The sequence below is a fragment of the Camarhynchus parvulus genome, chromosome 3, assembly GCF_901933205.1.
Source record: "Camarhynchus parvulus chromosome 3, STF_HiC, whole genome shotgun sequence".
Lineage (NCBI taxonomy): Eukaryota > Metazoa > Chordata > Aves > Passeriformes > Thraupidae > Camarhynchus > Camarhynchus parvulus.
The window spans coordinates 13,396,610-13,412,278 of record NC_044573.1 but is presented as its reverse complement, the minus strand read 5'-3'; the positions used below and the strand labels follow the sequence as shown (position 1 = coordinate 13,412,278).

General features: G+C 46.6%; 3 protein-coding genes across 9 annotated transcripts in view; 2 read left to right on the top strand and 1 right to left on the bottom strand.

The window, feature by feature from the left end:
• The first annotated feature begins 14 nt into the window (after nt 1-14).
• Nucleotides 15-5,475, top strand: GEMIN6 (gem nuclear organelle associated protein 6). 4 transcript variants are annotated; one of them, XM_030945463.1, is made up of 3 exons: nt 15-210; nt 2,331-2,476; nt 4,301-5,471. In XM_030945463.1, exons 2-3 carry the CDS (start codon nt 2,349-2,351, stop codon nt 4,674-4,676), a joined length of 504 nt encoding a protein of 167 aa, XP_030801323.1. In that variant the 5' UTR covers nt 15-210; nt 2,331-2,348; the 3' UTR covers nt 4,677-5,471. The 4 variants fall into 4 exon arrangements, with proteins under 4 accessions (XP_030801323.1, XP_030801326.1, XP_030801324.1 ...); XM_030945466.1 differs by having other exon boundaries at nt 144-235; nt 4,301-5,475; XM_030945464.1 differs by lacking the exon at nt 15-210 and adding an exon at nt 686-1,077 and having other exon boundaries at nt 4,301-5,472.
• A 607-nt stretch (nt 5,476-6,082) lies between these two features.
• LOC115901983 (serine/arginine-rich splicing factor 7-like) lies at nt 6,083-12,434 on the top strand. 2 transcript variants are annotated; one of them, XM_030945109.1, is made up of 9 exons: nt 6,083-6,189; nt 6,539-6,719; nt 6,860-7,036; nt 7,987-8,061; nt 8,184-8,285; nt 8,803-8,856; nt 10,113-10,157; nt 10,784-10,819; nt 11,473-11,768. In XM_030945109.1, the coding sequence occupies exons 1-9, from the start codon at nt 6,168-6,170 to the stop codon at nt 11,495-11,497; spliced, it is 717 nt and encodes a 238-aa protein (XP_030800969.1). In that variant the 5' UTR covers nt 6,083-6,167; the 3' UTR covers nt 11,498-11,768. The 2 variants fall into 2 exon arrangements, with proteins under 2 accessions (XP_030800969.1, XP_030800970.1); XM_030945110.1 differs by lacking the exon at nt 10,113-10,157 and having other exon boundaries at nt 11,473-12,434.
• DHX57 (DExH-box helicase 57) overlaps nt 11,364-15,669 on the bottom strand; it is a 23,010-nt gene continuing 18,704 nt past the window's right edge. For all 3 annotated transcript variants that reach the window (XM_030945105.1, XM_030945104.1, XM_030945108.1), the window contains 5 exons: nt 15,461-15,598; nt 14,984-15,058; nt 14,449-14,583; nt 13,925-14,125; nt 11,364-13,829 (listed from right to left, as the gene is read on the bottom strand). In XM_030945105.1, the coding sequence (XP_030800965.1) occupies nt 13,686-13,829; nt 13,925-14,125; nt 14,449-14,583; nt 14,984-15,058; nt 15,461-15,598 (693 nt within the window). In that variant the 3' untranslated portion in view covers nt 11,364-13,685. The remainder of the gene's footprint in view (nt 13,830-13,924; nt 14,126-14,448; nt 14,584-14,983; nt 15,059-15,460; nt 15,599-15,669) is intronic.

Genomic DNA, 15,669 nt, shown 5'->3' with positions numbered 1-15,669 from the left:
GAATGGTACTCGGGGCCTGAAATAGGAATTGGAGGAGTGAGTGGGAGCAGGAGAGCATTTCCCTGGGAAGGTGGACTGCCCGTTCTGCCGCTGTAGGTGATCATCTGCCCGATGGAAGTAAAGGCAGCGGGGCCTTTCTGTCTTGGCATCTCCTGAGTGGGAGCAATCCTTCGACGCATCCAGTATTGGAGGCGATATCCCCATCAGCTGGTGCGTAGCCGCCGCTGGAGTGCAGGCCAGTGCTTTTTCTTAGAGTGAGAACTATTGGATTTGCTCTCCCTGCTTTCTGATGAACGAGCTGTGACTGAAAAAACGCACTAGCTGAATGCAGTGGCACAAGCCATTCATACACAATCTGTGTAGTACTGGAGAGGCTGAATTGAGACCCCCAAAAAGAAAGGGGAAAAAAAAAGGAAATAGCTCCTTTAAGCCTCCAAAATATGACTGTCTCATTTTATACCCTTTATATTTTCTGTGTTAGCACTCACCAAACCATTGCATGTTTGCGTTCACAAATTCCTAACAAATCACGGCGTCAATGACTTGTTTGGTTCATCCACCCGAAGCTCTGCCTGAGTGCTGGTGAAATAGAGCAGGTGTGGGGTGGGGGTGGGTGTTGCAATCAAGCTCCCCACTTTCACAGCGGCACGGCAAAGCTTGTTAAAGCAACTCAACAACCAGGCAGCAAAAATACCTTATTTTTATGTAGCAGATGTACAGAGCGTGCATCTACCCCTATTAACACACACAGAGTCGAGGCACGGCCTGTCATGTGCAAGCTGCAGTCTCACCGCGCCAGCAGGAGCATCCCAGGAGCAAATCCAGCTTCAGAGGGGCAGAAGGCAGCGGCATTTAAGTGCCACACGCCCCAAGACTCCTTGTTCTGCGACTTGGTCTGATGCGTGCGAGCCTCTGTGTCATTTGTGTGCCCCCCCGCAGCTGTAAAACCCCGCACGGGAGCATTTGGTGCAAACCCGGGCCGGGGGAAGGCGGCGGCGGCGGCGCCAGGAAGCGGCGGTGCCGCCCGGGGCAGATCCCCGGAGCCCTCGGCGGGAACGCGAACGGGAACTGGGGCCGGTGAGCGGGAAAGCGGGATGGGGAGCGGGGCTCCTGCCCCCGCTCAGCTGGGCTGTGCAGGCTCTTCCTGCCGGGAAGGCATTCCCGGGGAACAAAGCGGCCTCCAGGCCTTTGTGCTCCCCGAGCCGCGCTGCACCCATCGCTCTGCGGCCCCGCTCGGGGGGAAGGCTGGGCTGGGAATGCTGCACGGGGGGAAAAGGGTGGAACAGCACTTGCTGATGCTTCAGCGCAGGGGATGAGGAGGAGAGGGTAGGATAGCGCTTATCCAAGGCGGCGGAAGGGCTCGGGCGCCAGTGCACAAAACAAAGGCGCTGAACTTTTACCTCCAAGGTTTTGTAACAAAGCAGAGCAGTAGTTGGAGTGTTGGATGCAACGGGAAAGCTTAAGGTTACCAGAACAGTGGGGCTTGAGGCTTTGCTGTGTGCCTTTAGAAACAAGCGGGCTCCACGGGGAATTACAGAAGTGCAGCTTTTTACAAACCACTTGTGTGAATGTCTGCTTGTAAAAAAAAGCAAAAATTGCCTTTTTTTTAAAAGACAAATCTTTACATGGAGGCAAACCCAGTCCTGACGTGAAGAGTGTGAAAAATGCGTATTTTATAATTGGTTTTTCGCAAATATGAAAATGAATATGTGTTATGTTAGAAAGTTATGCTGTATTAATTTTCTTAAGTAGCCTGTTAAATATAGCTTTAGGTTATAGCATAAGATTAAAATAGAAACTATGCTATGTAGGATACTTTTTTTCTAAAGAAAGGAGTCACACCGAGATAGCAACCACAGGACACCTAAATCTTTCAGAGAAAGAGAATTTATTACCCCATTATCAGAAGAAATTAACTTCTTCCTGCTTTGCTCATCTATGAAGACGCTGGTAGGATTAAGAGGAAGAAGTTGACAATGACCAGAGAGAATTCTTTGTTTGAATGGAATTTATGCATCATGTATGAGATGTATGAATATGCAACAGGCTGTTGTTTTTAAGGGTTAATCCTCTGTTAACGGGTGTCATTTTTCGGGCTTGTGCTGCCCAGAAAGAGGTACCCGGACATCCATAACTCTTTGTTTCTGTTGTCTCATATTGCCCTAATCCAAATTGTCCAAATTATTATTACTCTAATTATATTGCTACTTTTATAACAATTTTATTACTGTTAAACTTTTAAAATTTTAAAAACAAGTGATTGCCGTTTTTCACAAAGAGCAAACCAAAAAAATTGATTGCATCTGCTGACTGATCTGGTTGTTTTCTAGGTGCTGGATGTAGGAAATATGAATGACTGGCAGAGAAAAAGCCCTCTAGACTGGGAAACGTATCTGAACAAATTGGTGAAAGTTGTTGCAGTTGAGAAACATGAATATGAAGGATGGGTTTTAACAGTTGACCCAGTTTCTGCCACGTAAGTACCAAAGCTTTTATGAAAAACAAGATTTTTAGGAGGAGAAAAGATTCCAGGGCTGAAACAAACTTATTTGGAGCAAAAATGGTGTGTTGTTATCTTGTTAAGTTGCAGTTTCTGCTGATGGCTGCAGCCTCCTTATCTTCTGGTTTGTACTTCCTGCGCACCTCATCTCTGGCTGAGCATGGGAAACTAAAAAGCCCTTGATTTAGAATAAGCACTGCTTAGCAACAACTAAAATATCAGCGTGCTAGGAATGTTATTCTCACTGTAAATTCAAAACTCAGCACTGTGCCAGCTTCTAGGAGAGTTGCTCAAAAATCAGCTCTCTACCAGCTGAATGCATGTGTTCAAGGTGAAAGTTCAGAGCTTGCAGCCAAGGCTTCAGCAAACCCAGCTACTCGTGCTAAGCAAGTAAAACTAAGTGAACAGCATATTAAATCACACAGTATTATAATTTCAAGTGACTTACTCTAATTTAAAACTTACATATTAAGCTATACTATTACCTCTCAACAATCTTTAACAATGTGTTAAAGATTGCTTTTGGTAATATACCAAACCCTACTTGGAGTGCTGGAGTGTTTTCAGTGCTTTAGGTGTTGAAATCCTTAGCCTTTGTCCAGAGTTCTTGCATTGATGCCTGGCTTCCCACTCCAGCCAGACACCCAGGAAGGTGTCGAGGCTTCTTTGGAGAGCAAGCAGGGAAAATCAGGCACACTGGACAGAAAGTGGTGCCACACATATCTGGTATCCCAAGTGAGTAACTTGAAAACAGTGTTTGAAAGGCAAAATGCACCAGGGAATGGGCAGAAATTTGTCTCCTTGCTGCCAGAGCTCTTTCATACCTTACTGGATGTGAGCTTGTCCCACATGAACACAGGCTGGAGGCTGAAAATTAAAACATTCAGCTTCTGATGTGTTTCAGAAGACTGGGTTTTTCAGCTCTGAAGTAGCTCCAATAATCTCCTGAGGTTTCCTATCATTTTGGTAAGGAAGGTGCATGGAGCTGAGTGATTCTGGTGATGATCCAGGGCCAAATCAAGGCATATCTCACTGGACACATCCCCAAAAAAAAGTCATTATTTCCACTAATGGTGGCAGTAATAGGCTAGTGAAGTGCTGGCATCAAGTTCTGGAATTTTGCTTCCCACAAGAGGAAGAAAATGGTTTCTGATGCTCTTTGTTGATATATGAGGGAGAGATCCTAGAAATATAACCGGCTGCCTTCCTACTTGCATTTTAGCACTTCTGGAATGCAAGTGCCCTTGGAAAAACACCAGGCTTCTACAATGTGAGCCTGAGCCTTCTGCCATGTGTTCTGTTGTATTTTCATTTCATGAACTGGCAGCAGTCATAAAAATATTATTTTGGCAATGATCAATAAATATGACTGTTTTTTCATTAAAAGGTTCTGGTGTTGTCAGCTGCCTTCAGCATTCAAGGTGCTGTACGTATGAAGGTATCACTTTCTGAATGTTGAAATGTTTTAGGTTTTTCAGCAGTGTTGGGAAAGAGACGCAAAAATATTTAGATTTCCAGACTTGACTTCATTTTTTTGAAGCAAAGTGTACATTAATATTCTGCTTTACAGTGTCTAGAGTAGTTTCAAATTCAAGACCATCAATTCCCTGCAGAGCACCACATTTTTAGTATTTTAAGGGTATAGTGGCATGCTTTTCAAAGGAAAATGCTGGGTGCTGGGTATTGCCTAAATACCTGGGTTAGGCTGATGCTAATGAGCTCTTATCTCCAAAACCTTGGAGGCTGCTTCTCAGTCTTCAGTCAAGAACAGGAACTTACACAATCTTCTTTCCTTGACAGCATTGTCCTTGCAACATTCCCAGAGAACGAGAAAGGATCCATCTCATTTGTCATGGGCCATGCTGTCCAAGAGGTGGAGATCCTGCAGGAAGGGGACAGTGACATGGAGCAGCGCCTCGCTCGCATCCTCGCGCCTGAGGAAAGCCAAACCTACAGCGCAGAGGAGCTGGAGAGGAGGAAGAACGCCTTGAAGACGTGGCTGGAGACAAATCACATCCCCGTGGGCGAGCAGGGGGAGCTGGGCAGGACGCTGAGCGTGGCGGGGGTGCTGAGCATCGAGCCCCCGTACGGCCCCGAGCAGTGCAGCAGCACCAACGAGATCATCCTGGCCCGCGTGCAGGGCCTGCTGCAGGGCTTCCTGCAACAGCAGCACTGAGCCAGGGCTGCTCCTTTGGACTCCAGGAGCTCTCCTGGGTGTCAATATTCACTATTTGCAGAAATGCTGCATTTTCGGTACTTTTGTCTTGATTTTTTTGTATGCAAAGGAAGGAATAATAAAGAATAAATTCAAAGCACAAGCATTTTTCTTGTGCTATTTTTATTAGAAGCAAACTGTTGGGTAATGGTGATGTATTAAACTAATTTGTCAGTTTAGGGTTTTTGTAACAGTATTGTAAAAGATTATATATAATACATTTAAACTGTTTTCCCTTCAAAACCAGTTTAATTATCTAGAGCTGAAGGCATGTTTATTTGAACTGCTTACCAGATCCTTTCCTTTTTTTTTTAAGAAAGAGAATTATGACACCTGGACTTCCCAAACCAACTTAAAAAATATTCAGAAAAAAAAATGTTCAGAAAGCTGTTTTCTTTTGTTTTCCCGGGTGGTTGGTTGGTTGTTTTTCCCATTACTGTTCTCCTAGTTTAGTACATAAACTACAATGTATGTCCAGGTTTGTAGAATTATTAGGGAAGGTTAGCAGGCAAATATCAGGTTTTAAAACCATTACCTGTCTATATTTGTTATTTTAGATCAGCAGTGCTTGGAAAACCAGTGTTCTATAAAAGGAAAATGTGTTGCAATTCAGTAAGTTTGTGTTTTTTTAATGCTCTGTTTCTAGTTTATGCCAATACATGATGCAGGAATCGTTACGTGGTTATTCCTGAGATTATGAATGCAGTGAGGAGGATTTAGAGCTCTCATTTATCTCAGTGTATTTGTTCTGCCTTATTAGGAGATAAGCACATTGGTGTGCTCAAATGCAGCTGAAAAGTCTGCCTAACCCTTGCTCCTAAAAGGCTCTCCTCATTTGTGCTGGGATTTACCTAAAATTACTTTTCATCTGTCAGGTGTGTGTTGATTTCTTCTTAAAAAATGTCTGCTGCACATCCATTACTGTGTGTGTCTCCCTGGAAAGGTTGGGAGATGCCAGCACACAACAGCTCCAGCTGCGTGTCAGATACGAGGAGATAAACCAGGGCCTGAACTCCCAAGGCTGGATGGGCTGGACCCGATGTGTGAACCATCACAAGAGATTTGGAGCAACTTGGGGATGCCTTGTTCCAAGGAAGGCACCGCTCCTGGCCGTGGAATAAGGACCACGGCGTCAGCTCCTTCACCCTCAGCATAGGCAGCAGGCATGACGGGTCACGCATGAGGGGTGCAAAACGCAACAAGTGGCTCCCGACTGCTCTGCCCCCTCAGAGCCGAACAGGAGCTCTCACTGGGGGCTGCCGAGGACGGCCCGTACCCCCTCACGTCCCCTCAGGCCCGCCCGGCCGCCGTGGCCGCCGCGCGGAACCGCCTCTCGCGAGGCTCGCGCGCGCCGAGGCGCGGCCCGCCCCGCCCCCGCGCGGCGCGCAGGCGCAGCGGCCGTTCCTCTATATAAGGGTCGCGTCTGCCCGGGCTCGTGCTGTCATCGGGAGGATGTCGCGATACGGGCGATACGGTAGGCACGGCGGGGACCCTGGGGCGTCGCACAATCGCGTCGGGGCTTCCACTGTGGACAGGGGGGTGAGGGGAAAGGTGGCGGGAGCGGCAGCGTTAGTGCCGCTCCGGCGGTGGGAGAAGGTGGTCGTTCCCTCAGGCGGCTACTGAGAGGGACGGTGGCGAAGGGCCGGGACACGGCGGGGGCGGCCGCCGCGGCTGCGGGGTCTGTGAGGGGCGGGCGCGGCCCGGCGGGAACGCTCTAAGATGGACGCGGTGTCAAAGATGGCGGCGGGGAGGGAATGGGGGAGGGGCGGCCGCGTGCCCGGCGGCGCGCGCGGCACTGACATGGCGGCCGCTTGTCCCCTCAGAGACCAAGGTGTACGTGGGCAACCTGGGCACGGGCGCCGGCAAAGGCGAGCTGGAGAGAGCCTTTAGCTACTATGGACCGCTGAGAACCGTGTGGATCGCCAGGAACCCGCCGGGGTTCGCCTTCGTGGAGTTCGAAGACCCCCGGGATGCTGAAGATGCTGTGCTGGGCCTCGATGGGAAGTACGTGCATGTTTGGGACTCCTTTGAGAGCCGCAGCCCTCGATCTCCCTACGTAACACCAATCAGGGATTTCTCATGTTCGTTGTTTGAGCGCATCAGAAGAAAATATTACTTTCGTTAATATCTGCTGTGTCCTGCAGGATAATATGCGGCTCCAGGGTCAGAGTGGAAGTATCCACAGGGATGCCGCGCCGCTCCCGCTACGACCGGCCCCCAGCCCGGCGCCCCTTCGACCCCAACGACAGATGCTACGAGTGTGGTGAGAAAGGCCACTATGCCTATGACTGTCACCGCTATAGCCGGCGAAGGAGGAGCAGGTAGGTGCGGGGTCGGGGCGGCCGCGTTGCTTCGCCAGCTCGCTTTTGTGTAGTTCTTGTTAGCAAAGAACACGATGTTACACCAGTTTTAACTCTAACTGTCGTAAGTCAACAGGTGTATATCACAATTTTTTTTTTTGCTAATACATATAAAATGTTACTATTTTAATAATCAACCTGGTCAAAACCTTTCAGGTTTCTTCGTTTGAGTCAGTCGCCTTGATTCAGAATGTCACGAGCCTTAAGATTTCATGCTGAGGCGCCTTGCAAATCCGACACTTAAGATCCTCCTAGACCTTGAGGTGATCAGCATAAGAGGCCAGATCCCCTCGAGCCATCTACACGTAGCTTCACCTTATTCTTTAAGGGCAGAAAATTTGAGACGGTGACCGCCGTAACAGTAAATTTGGCTTTCAATTGGGGCCCCCCTCCGGTTTAGAAAGAGGAACACCAGATTGACCACATTCCCACCTAGAAAAATCTTCTTGCGTCAATCAAGCCTCACCCTGGCTCATTGGGCTGTCAGTTTGATCGTCGTTAGATTGAAGAGAACACCTACCTAGATGCAGCGCTCGCCTATAGATACTTCTAGATCGTCTAGATCTGCTAGACCTTGGGCCAAAGAGGGTCGACCTGCAAACTTGCAAGGTTTATTTTAAATACGCATTACAGTGTTTTCTATTCTAATGTAATTCTGCAATGTAATTCAGCTTTTAACATTTTTCTAGGTAGTAAAAATGCTCAAGACAAGTAGGCCCAGACATTTTTCCAACTGACAGATGCTAGTGGTGTGTTTTTGTTGTTTTGTTTGGTTTGGTTTTTGGTTTTTTTGATTTATTTTTAAATCCTCTTTTTAGTTGTCTGAAAAAAGTTTTGACTTCAGCAGGGCCTCACACGTGTGGGTTGCTGCAGCAGTCTGCTGATACCTGTTTTTTCTAACCTAAACCCAGGTCCCGGTCTAGATCCCGCTCGAGGTCCCGAGGGAGAAGGTATTCCCGGTCACGCAGCCGCAGCCGTGGTAGGAGGTAGGGCTCTGCCTTCTGTGTTTTCATTCCCACTCCTTCTTCTGTGGGCCCCTCCTTCCTTTTCTGTGTTTGTTTTGAAAAGTGCCTTGCAGTGATGGGTTGGTGTTTGCTTTGTTTTGCAGATCCAGGTCAGCTTCCTACCGCCGGTCCCGGTCGATGTCTCCTCGTAGATACAGATCCTTCTCACCCCGCAGGTCCCGCTCTGGTTCTCTAAGAAGGTCAAGGTATGTGGTTGCTGTTGAACCCACAGCATTGTTGAAGGGCACATAACGTGGAGCTGAAATATTAGGTATCTATATATATATATGTTTATAGCATTTATAATGTAATCTGTAAGTTTGTTTTGCAGTCCATGTGTTGGTAGGAAGCTTTGTGGTGTGTAAGAGCTACTCTGAATACTTTGTTTAAAATTAAAGTGTATCATTTTGGAAGTGCTGTTTCTGAGATGTTATTTTTTGCTTACTAACATTGTACCAAAGTTACAGCCTTGCTCTCTGGTTAAGGTTTCCATATTCAGCTTCATGTGTACAGGGTGTAATTGCTTAGTCCGCTAAGACAGTGGGACTCACTTTTACCTGCCTGGCAGTACTGACCAAAGGTGCTACTGCTCTCTAATAATAAAAATTCTGTAAAATCAACAGTTCAACAAAGTTCTCAGTCTTCTGGGACATTTACAGTAACTGGTTTCTGTCTCACCTCTATGAAGCATATGGTAGTAGAGCTTCCATTGTTTTTTTCCAGATCTAGGTCCAGGTCACGCTCCAGGTCCCGGTCTGTTGTATGGCCTCGAAGCAGGTGAGACACTCATTTTGATTCAAGCCAGTAAGGGATTTGGTGTGTTGTTTGGTTGTGGTGGTGTGTTGTGTGTTGTTTCTTTTTTTTTTTTTTTTTCCTTCCCTGGGGGAATTTGTCTGGAAGCACTTAGAAGGCTGTCCAGCAGAGCAATATTTGCTCTTAATAATTTATGCCTTTTCACAGACAAAAGCAGTGGTGTACAATTTAAGGTCTGTGGACAGAATTTAAAAAAAAAAAAAGTTAATTCTTAGGTATGTAGTAAATTGAGGATGGTTTTGTGTGCTGTGCTGCCTTAGCAGTGGAAGAGATGCTCATGCTGCTGAGTACCAGTTCTGGGTGGTTGTGAGCATTCCCATCCTCAGTAACTGTGACCCAGTAGGAAGTTGCTTGTTATGAGGGGGAAATGGGCCAGACGGTGGCTGGGGAGGGTGACCAGGAACGTTTCAGAGCAGTGGCACGTAACATTTTGTTTAACGTGTGCCGGCAGTGTCCTTGTAGTATTTCTGTGAGTTAATAGGCCAGGTAGAGGTGAATTTTGATCACCCTTCAAAGACAGTTCTGAGCAGAAATAGAGTAAAAGTATTCTGGTTTTTTGGCCAAGCGTGTTGAACGGAGCATTCTGATGTCCAGTGATAGCTTGAATTCTGACACTCTAGGAAGATGTTTTTAAGTAACAATATTTCAGTTGATAAAGTAACATAATAATTGTGGGAGGAAAGTTTAAATGTTGAAGTAGATTTTAATTCCTGAGATAAACTGGGAATAGTTTACTTATTAGTAGCCTCGTATTGGTGTAAAATCTATATTATGCTGAATAAAATTGGCACTGGGAACTTGAGCTGAAGAATGCAGCAGCTCTTCAGCACACACTTACTTGTGGCTGATTCCTGGCTCTTAATGTGCTGTTAAAATACTTTAAGATGATACTTGAAACCATTCTTCCCTTTCTAGAAGGGATACTTGCAGGTAGGAAGGAAGTGTGGGAGTCTGGTCTGGTGTTTTGTGGAGCTGGCAGCTGAAGCTTTGCTGGGGAGCTTCCTGTGCTTGCACTCGTGCCTTCTGATGAGTGGGGTCTCTGCAGTAGGAGCTGAGGATTCCCCTGGAAGGTCCTGGGGAAGGCCTGCAGCCCCAGAGCCTGCCCTCTGTGGTTGGTGCTGCTGCCTGGGGTGAATTTGCTGTTGCTGGTGTAGCTAACTCTCCGTGTGTTTGCATGCCCACTGGCTGCTTTGCTGAGCTTTATTTTTCTCCTGTTGTAGGTCTGAGTCTCATGGTAGATCTAAATCTGGCTTACCTGCTAAAAGGTGAGCGTTCAAATACAAGTACCACTCGGTTTTTTTTTGGTTGGTGGGGTTTTTTGTGGGGTTCTTTGGTTTTTTCTTTCATGATTCAAAATCTGTTTGGACTGGTATTTCAGTTGCAGGGTTGGTTTTTTACTTTCATAACTGATTTCAAAAACATTTTTCATACATTATGGGGTTTTTTTGAACACCTGATTTTTTGTGGGACAGTAGGCAATTCTTCCAAGATTTTGCATACAGATGTTATACAATCATTATTACACAAAAATACTTTTGACAAGATTTGGGGCATGTTTTCTCCTACGTTTGTTCTTAACTGTCTGTAGTTCTCCCTGTCCCTAACTCTGCTCGATTCACTGCTCCTGCTCTGCAGGGTTGGTTACTGTGATTACAGCAGCTTTGAAGCTGTGTGTTGCTCTTTTCCTGAGGGCTCCGGCTTCCAGCATTTTTCCTTCTCACCTGCAGCTTCTTGCTTAAAGTACCTGGGTACACTTGATACCAGCAGTGTCAATGCATTTAAGAACATCAAATTGCTCTGGTTTAAAATGGTCAGAAGTGGGTACTGAGAGCACCCAGGTGTACCAACCACACTGACTGGTCTGTCTGTTTGTTTCTTTGTTTTTAAACAGCCGCTCAAAGTCCAGATCACCATCTCCAAAGAGAAGGTAGGAATGTCTTAAAACTGGAGTCTGTCCTATGGTTCAACAGCACTTGAGCTGGAGCAGTTCCTAGAGAAGTTAACTTCTTGGGCAAGGATAAAAGCTCAGGATTTTTACTTGCCTAAATCTGAACTATGAGAAGATGAATTGTTTATGGGCATTTCCTGCTGCTGGCAGTCAGAATGTCATGAATATAGATAGCTAAGGAATAAGAATGCTTGCTGCTAAGGAAACCTTTAATGAAATGTTTCTGAGGAATTTAGAATCTAGGGAACAAGTGAGTAATGTAAGGTGTGGAGCAAGCCAGTGAAGTGGTGTAGGATTAAATTCCTGCTGGTGACTCCTGCAGGCTCAGGAAGTTGCACAGCTGCCAAGCTGTGCTGTGCTCCATGAAGGAAGAAGTTTTCCTGTGTTACCAGAGAAGTATGTGCTGGAATTGAGATATCTGAGCAGGCTTGATGTCTCAGCTCTCTTAATTAGTCTTCAGCTTTCAAGCTTAAAGCAGTTTTTAAGTGTAAAATACAACACTTGTTTTATTATTTGAGAACTGTAAATGAAAATAGGGGCAGAACTCCAGAGGAAGCCTGGGGTAGCATGCACAGTTTCTGATGGTTTTGCTGTAGGAGTTGTTCTTAATGGTTTGCTTTTTTTCCTTTCAGTCACTCACCATCAGGAAGCCCTTGAAGGAATGAAAGTCCTAAAAGAATGGGTTCAAATTTAAGAAGTTTAGTAAAAAAATATTTTGTTTACATTATAAGGGATTTTGTGATGTAAGGGCTTAGTCCTAGAAGGCTGTTTCTATTGACTAGCAATTGGCATGAACCTCTATCTTCTAAAAGTCTTGTTAGCAGACTAATACAAAACTCTTCTGTTGTGTTTGTGTTCTGTGATCTGAAAATGTTGGGCTTTTTTTTTTTATTGGTGCATTGAAATAAACTGCATTTCTAACTAAGAAGTCAGTTGTGGCAACCCTGCTGTTCACAGTTGGGATGGGGAAGCAGGCAGTGTGCCCCTGGGGTGAAAAACAGCAGGCAGGTTGGGCCAGGCATGTGTGTGCCTTCTGCATCCCTATGCAGCACCAGCTACAGGGAAAGGTACCAGTCTCTCGTGTGTATATGTCTATGGTCTGTATACCTTTTTTAGGGAGTTTGAGGGCTTTTGTGGAGATCACAGGTCCTAAGCACAACCTGCAGCTTGTGTTCAAGTAGCAGGATCTGTGGGGAGTTGAGAGCTCAAGTTTCACGTGTCTGCCTGGTTCCATCCTGGCAGTGAAGTACCCAGGGAAGGCCTTGCTGCTGTGCTGATCTCTGGTTGCTTTGGGAAACCAGCCTAACCCCATCTCATCATGGATAGGTTACTGAATTAATAAAATAGTTCAGGATTTTTGCCAATTTGCTTTATCTTTGCAGTTTTTTAATGGCTGTTACCAGAATAGCAAGGAAATTTTGGGAGTACTGGGTAATTTTAGGAATGGTAGGAAGGACAGCATGCTGTTTTCCTGGAGTGGCTGAACACCTGCCTGCCCAAGGGAAGTGGAGAATAAATTCTTTTGCTTTTGTTTTATTAAACTGTATCTCAGTGTGTGAATTTCTCATATCCCATGCCTCCTCCCTTCTCCCAGTGCCAGCTCATGGAGGTGGGACAGAGGAGGCGAGTGGAGGCAGCTGGGGCTAATCCATCCCAGCAGAGCTGCAGTGGCCATTCTCTGCACAGGGATGTTGGGCTTGATCCTCCTGTCATCTTCCTCACAGGAGCCTGTGTTGGTGTGAAACTCCTACCAACAATTCATGTGTATTTTTTTAAAAAACCAAACTTCTCCAAACAATGTTCCTCCCTCCACTCATCATGCCTCAGGCTGAAGGTTGTAGATCAGACTGGTGCTGGAGGCAGTGTTCACTCTGGTGACAGAAAGGTGACAGCCCAGTCCTGTCACTTAAGGCATTTGGTGTTTGGGCAGCTTGGCTGCAGCAATGCTCAGCACTGCAATTAAAAGCAAGGCCAAAGGGAGGAAATAATAATTCATTATTGCTACAGCATTTTACCCCACAGTGGAGCAGCCCAGTCCTCAGAGCAGCAGTTTGGCTGAAAGCTTCCAAAAGCGGGACTTTGTTCCAGCTGTGCAGGGTGGCAGGAGGACTACCCCATACCAGAACACATTAGCAATGGCATCTGCCAAGAATTCATTTTAATGCACTACAGCAGTCCCATCTCAGCTGTTTTATTCCCAGTGCAGGAAGGGCTGGAACAGCCTCTTTAGGGAAAATGTCCGCATTGTCTTGGAGTTTTGTCTTGTCACCAGAGCAACCTGCACTGATCCAAAACCACAGTGACTGATCCAGTACATCTCCTTACCACAGGACATTGTCTGAGTTGCAGAGCCTCAATGCAAACCTAAAGCTGCTCACTTGTACAAGGGCTTTGCGTTGGACTAAACAGGATCCCTGGTTAGCCAAAACTGCCTCAAAAAAGTCTTAGTCAAAATGCAGAAGTGAGTTTAAACCAGTTTGGGAGCAGCTCCCTATGCCATATGCTGCCTCCAGCTATGACTATTACAAGAAACAGCTGGCTAGCAGGTGTTTGTGTGACCAGAAAACACTACTACCAGGGCACAGTCCCATAAAAAACACTCAGAGGTTTCTATTCCTCCTGGAAGAGCTGCCATTTTCCCAGAATATAGTGTAAGCCGCCTTATTTTCAACAAGCAAGCAAACAAAACAACAAAAACCCAAAACTCAACAGTACAGTTGCCAACTTGTTTTTCCAGAGGTCAGTGCCACATTTTGGACCAATAAATACGTCAGGACACTGATGTTACTTGGTCTGTTCTCAGGCAGCAGCCATGGGTGATGCTTTACAGAAAGCTGTTCTGATGTCACTGCGTGGTCACAAGCTTGACGATCATCCCAATGATCCGAGAGCCTCGGGGGCACATGCACAAATCCATGCTGGGATTCTTGATTTTATCCTGCAGCAGCTGGTCCAGCTCGCAGCGCAGCTCCTTCACCAGCTCAGCCACCTGGCACACGGTAAAGCACAGAGCAGGGGTGAGGCTCAGCTGCAGCTCAGCTCTGCAGCTCTCCCAGCATGGCCCATCCTCCTCCTTCTCCTCACCTGGTGAGAGGCAGCCACAAAGCGGATCCAGCCGTCGTCCAGGGAGATGACAAAGTCCCCCTTGAGCAGCTGCATGTGCACCTGGCCGCCCCCCAGCAGCACCAGCGGGTACACGGACACCATGCTGCAGTCCCGGATGAACACGCGGCTCGTCTTGATCTTCTCATGGTACACCAGGTATGGGCTCTCAAAGTGCCTGGTCTGGGACAGGGACACAACAGCCTGGTCAGAGTGACACTGCTTTTCCTGCCTCTGCCACGTGGGCCAACTCTGCCTCTTCTGCAGCACTAACAGACCCTCCTTGAGACCCAAAAGAGCTGCCAACAACTGCTGGCTCCAGAGGCTGCAGTTTAACTCTGTGCCCAGGAGGACACTCGTAACTCAGGGATGCACCATTATTAACAGTCCTAACACAGGACTGTTCAATTTAAACATCAATAGGGATCCTCACTGTAATTTGAAACACTCAGATGTGATTTCTTTTATAAAAAGAGAGCATGCTTTGCAGAAAAAAGCATCCTGACCTGATAATTCACAGATGAAGGATGAATATGAACATAACCATCATTTTTAGTAACAAACTTCAGCTCTTCTGCTTTTGGTTGCATTTTGACCGCTCCTGTACTGGTCTTCTGGTATTTACCCTCTGGCTTTTTCACCTGTATGGTAAGAAAAAAGGTTATAAAAATCTACTGCACCAGAAAACCTTTTAACTGCATGTTTTAAATTTTTCAAAAACAGAATAAATTCTGTAGTAGCAACATGTCAAGTCACTGGAGACAGGTACTGTCCAACCCTGACTTCCTTTGTAACCTCAGCCTTCTAAAAAGGTGTAATTTTAAGTGGCTTCTTCACATTTCCTGCTGGCTTCTGTGTGACACTGTAATCAGCCTGTAGGAACAGCAGCAGTCAGGCAATACAAACTGGAGCTCTGACACCACAAGCAGCAAACTTTGGCAACCTAAGCCAGGCTCAAGGCTGCCACACTGAGCCCAAATTAAAGCAGGGTGTGTGGATGTGCTAGACCAAAGAAGGGAAAATGAAAAAGCATTCTTTTACCTGGACAACGTTGGGATACAGTGCAGCACACAGCATAGCTGAGATCAGCTTGATGTTCTCTGCATTCGAATTTGCCTGTGAAATCAATAGGGGATCATTAGCGATCCTACAGTTCAGACTGTAAAGGTAAAACCCTGCTCCAGGAGTGACTGAATTCCTGAAACTGCTTTGCTTTTACAGCTGCACTCCTGTGCTTTATAGAGTAGGATGAGATGCTGCTCCTGCGGCCTCAGGTCGGACCTGGGCTGTGTTTCCCCCCACTATATCAATAGAACAAATTGGCCACCACTGTCCTGGTGCCCAGCTGAATTGTTCTCTGACATCTGGCTACAAAGTGGCTTGCACCCTAGAGAAAGCAAGCACAAGTTGTCCTAAAGCACAGGAATCCTACAATTACCAAACCCTGATCACCCTGACCCCAGTCTTTCTGAAGGCAGTCCACATGAAAAACTGCACGGATGAAATGCTGCAAATTACCTCCTCTCCTGTGGCATCCAACACGCCATCACCTCCTTGGGACCACTTCTTCTCAATGTCCCTGGCTCTCAATCCCTCCTTCACAAAGCCAATGTCAGAAAGCAGCTCTGCAAACTGCCTCTTCAGACTGGCAATTTCCTACAACACACAGAGCGCTGTGATGGCTGCCACACCCAGCAGGAAGAGTCTTCCCCAGTGGCTCATTTCTG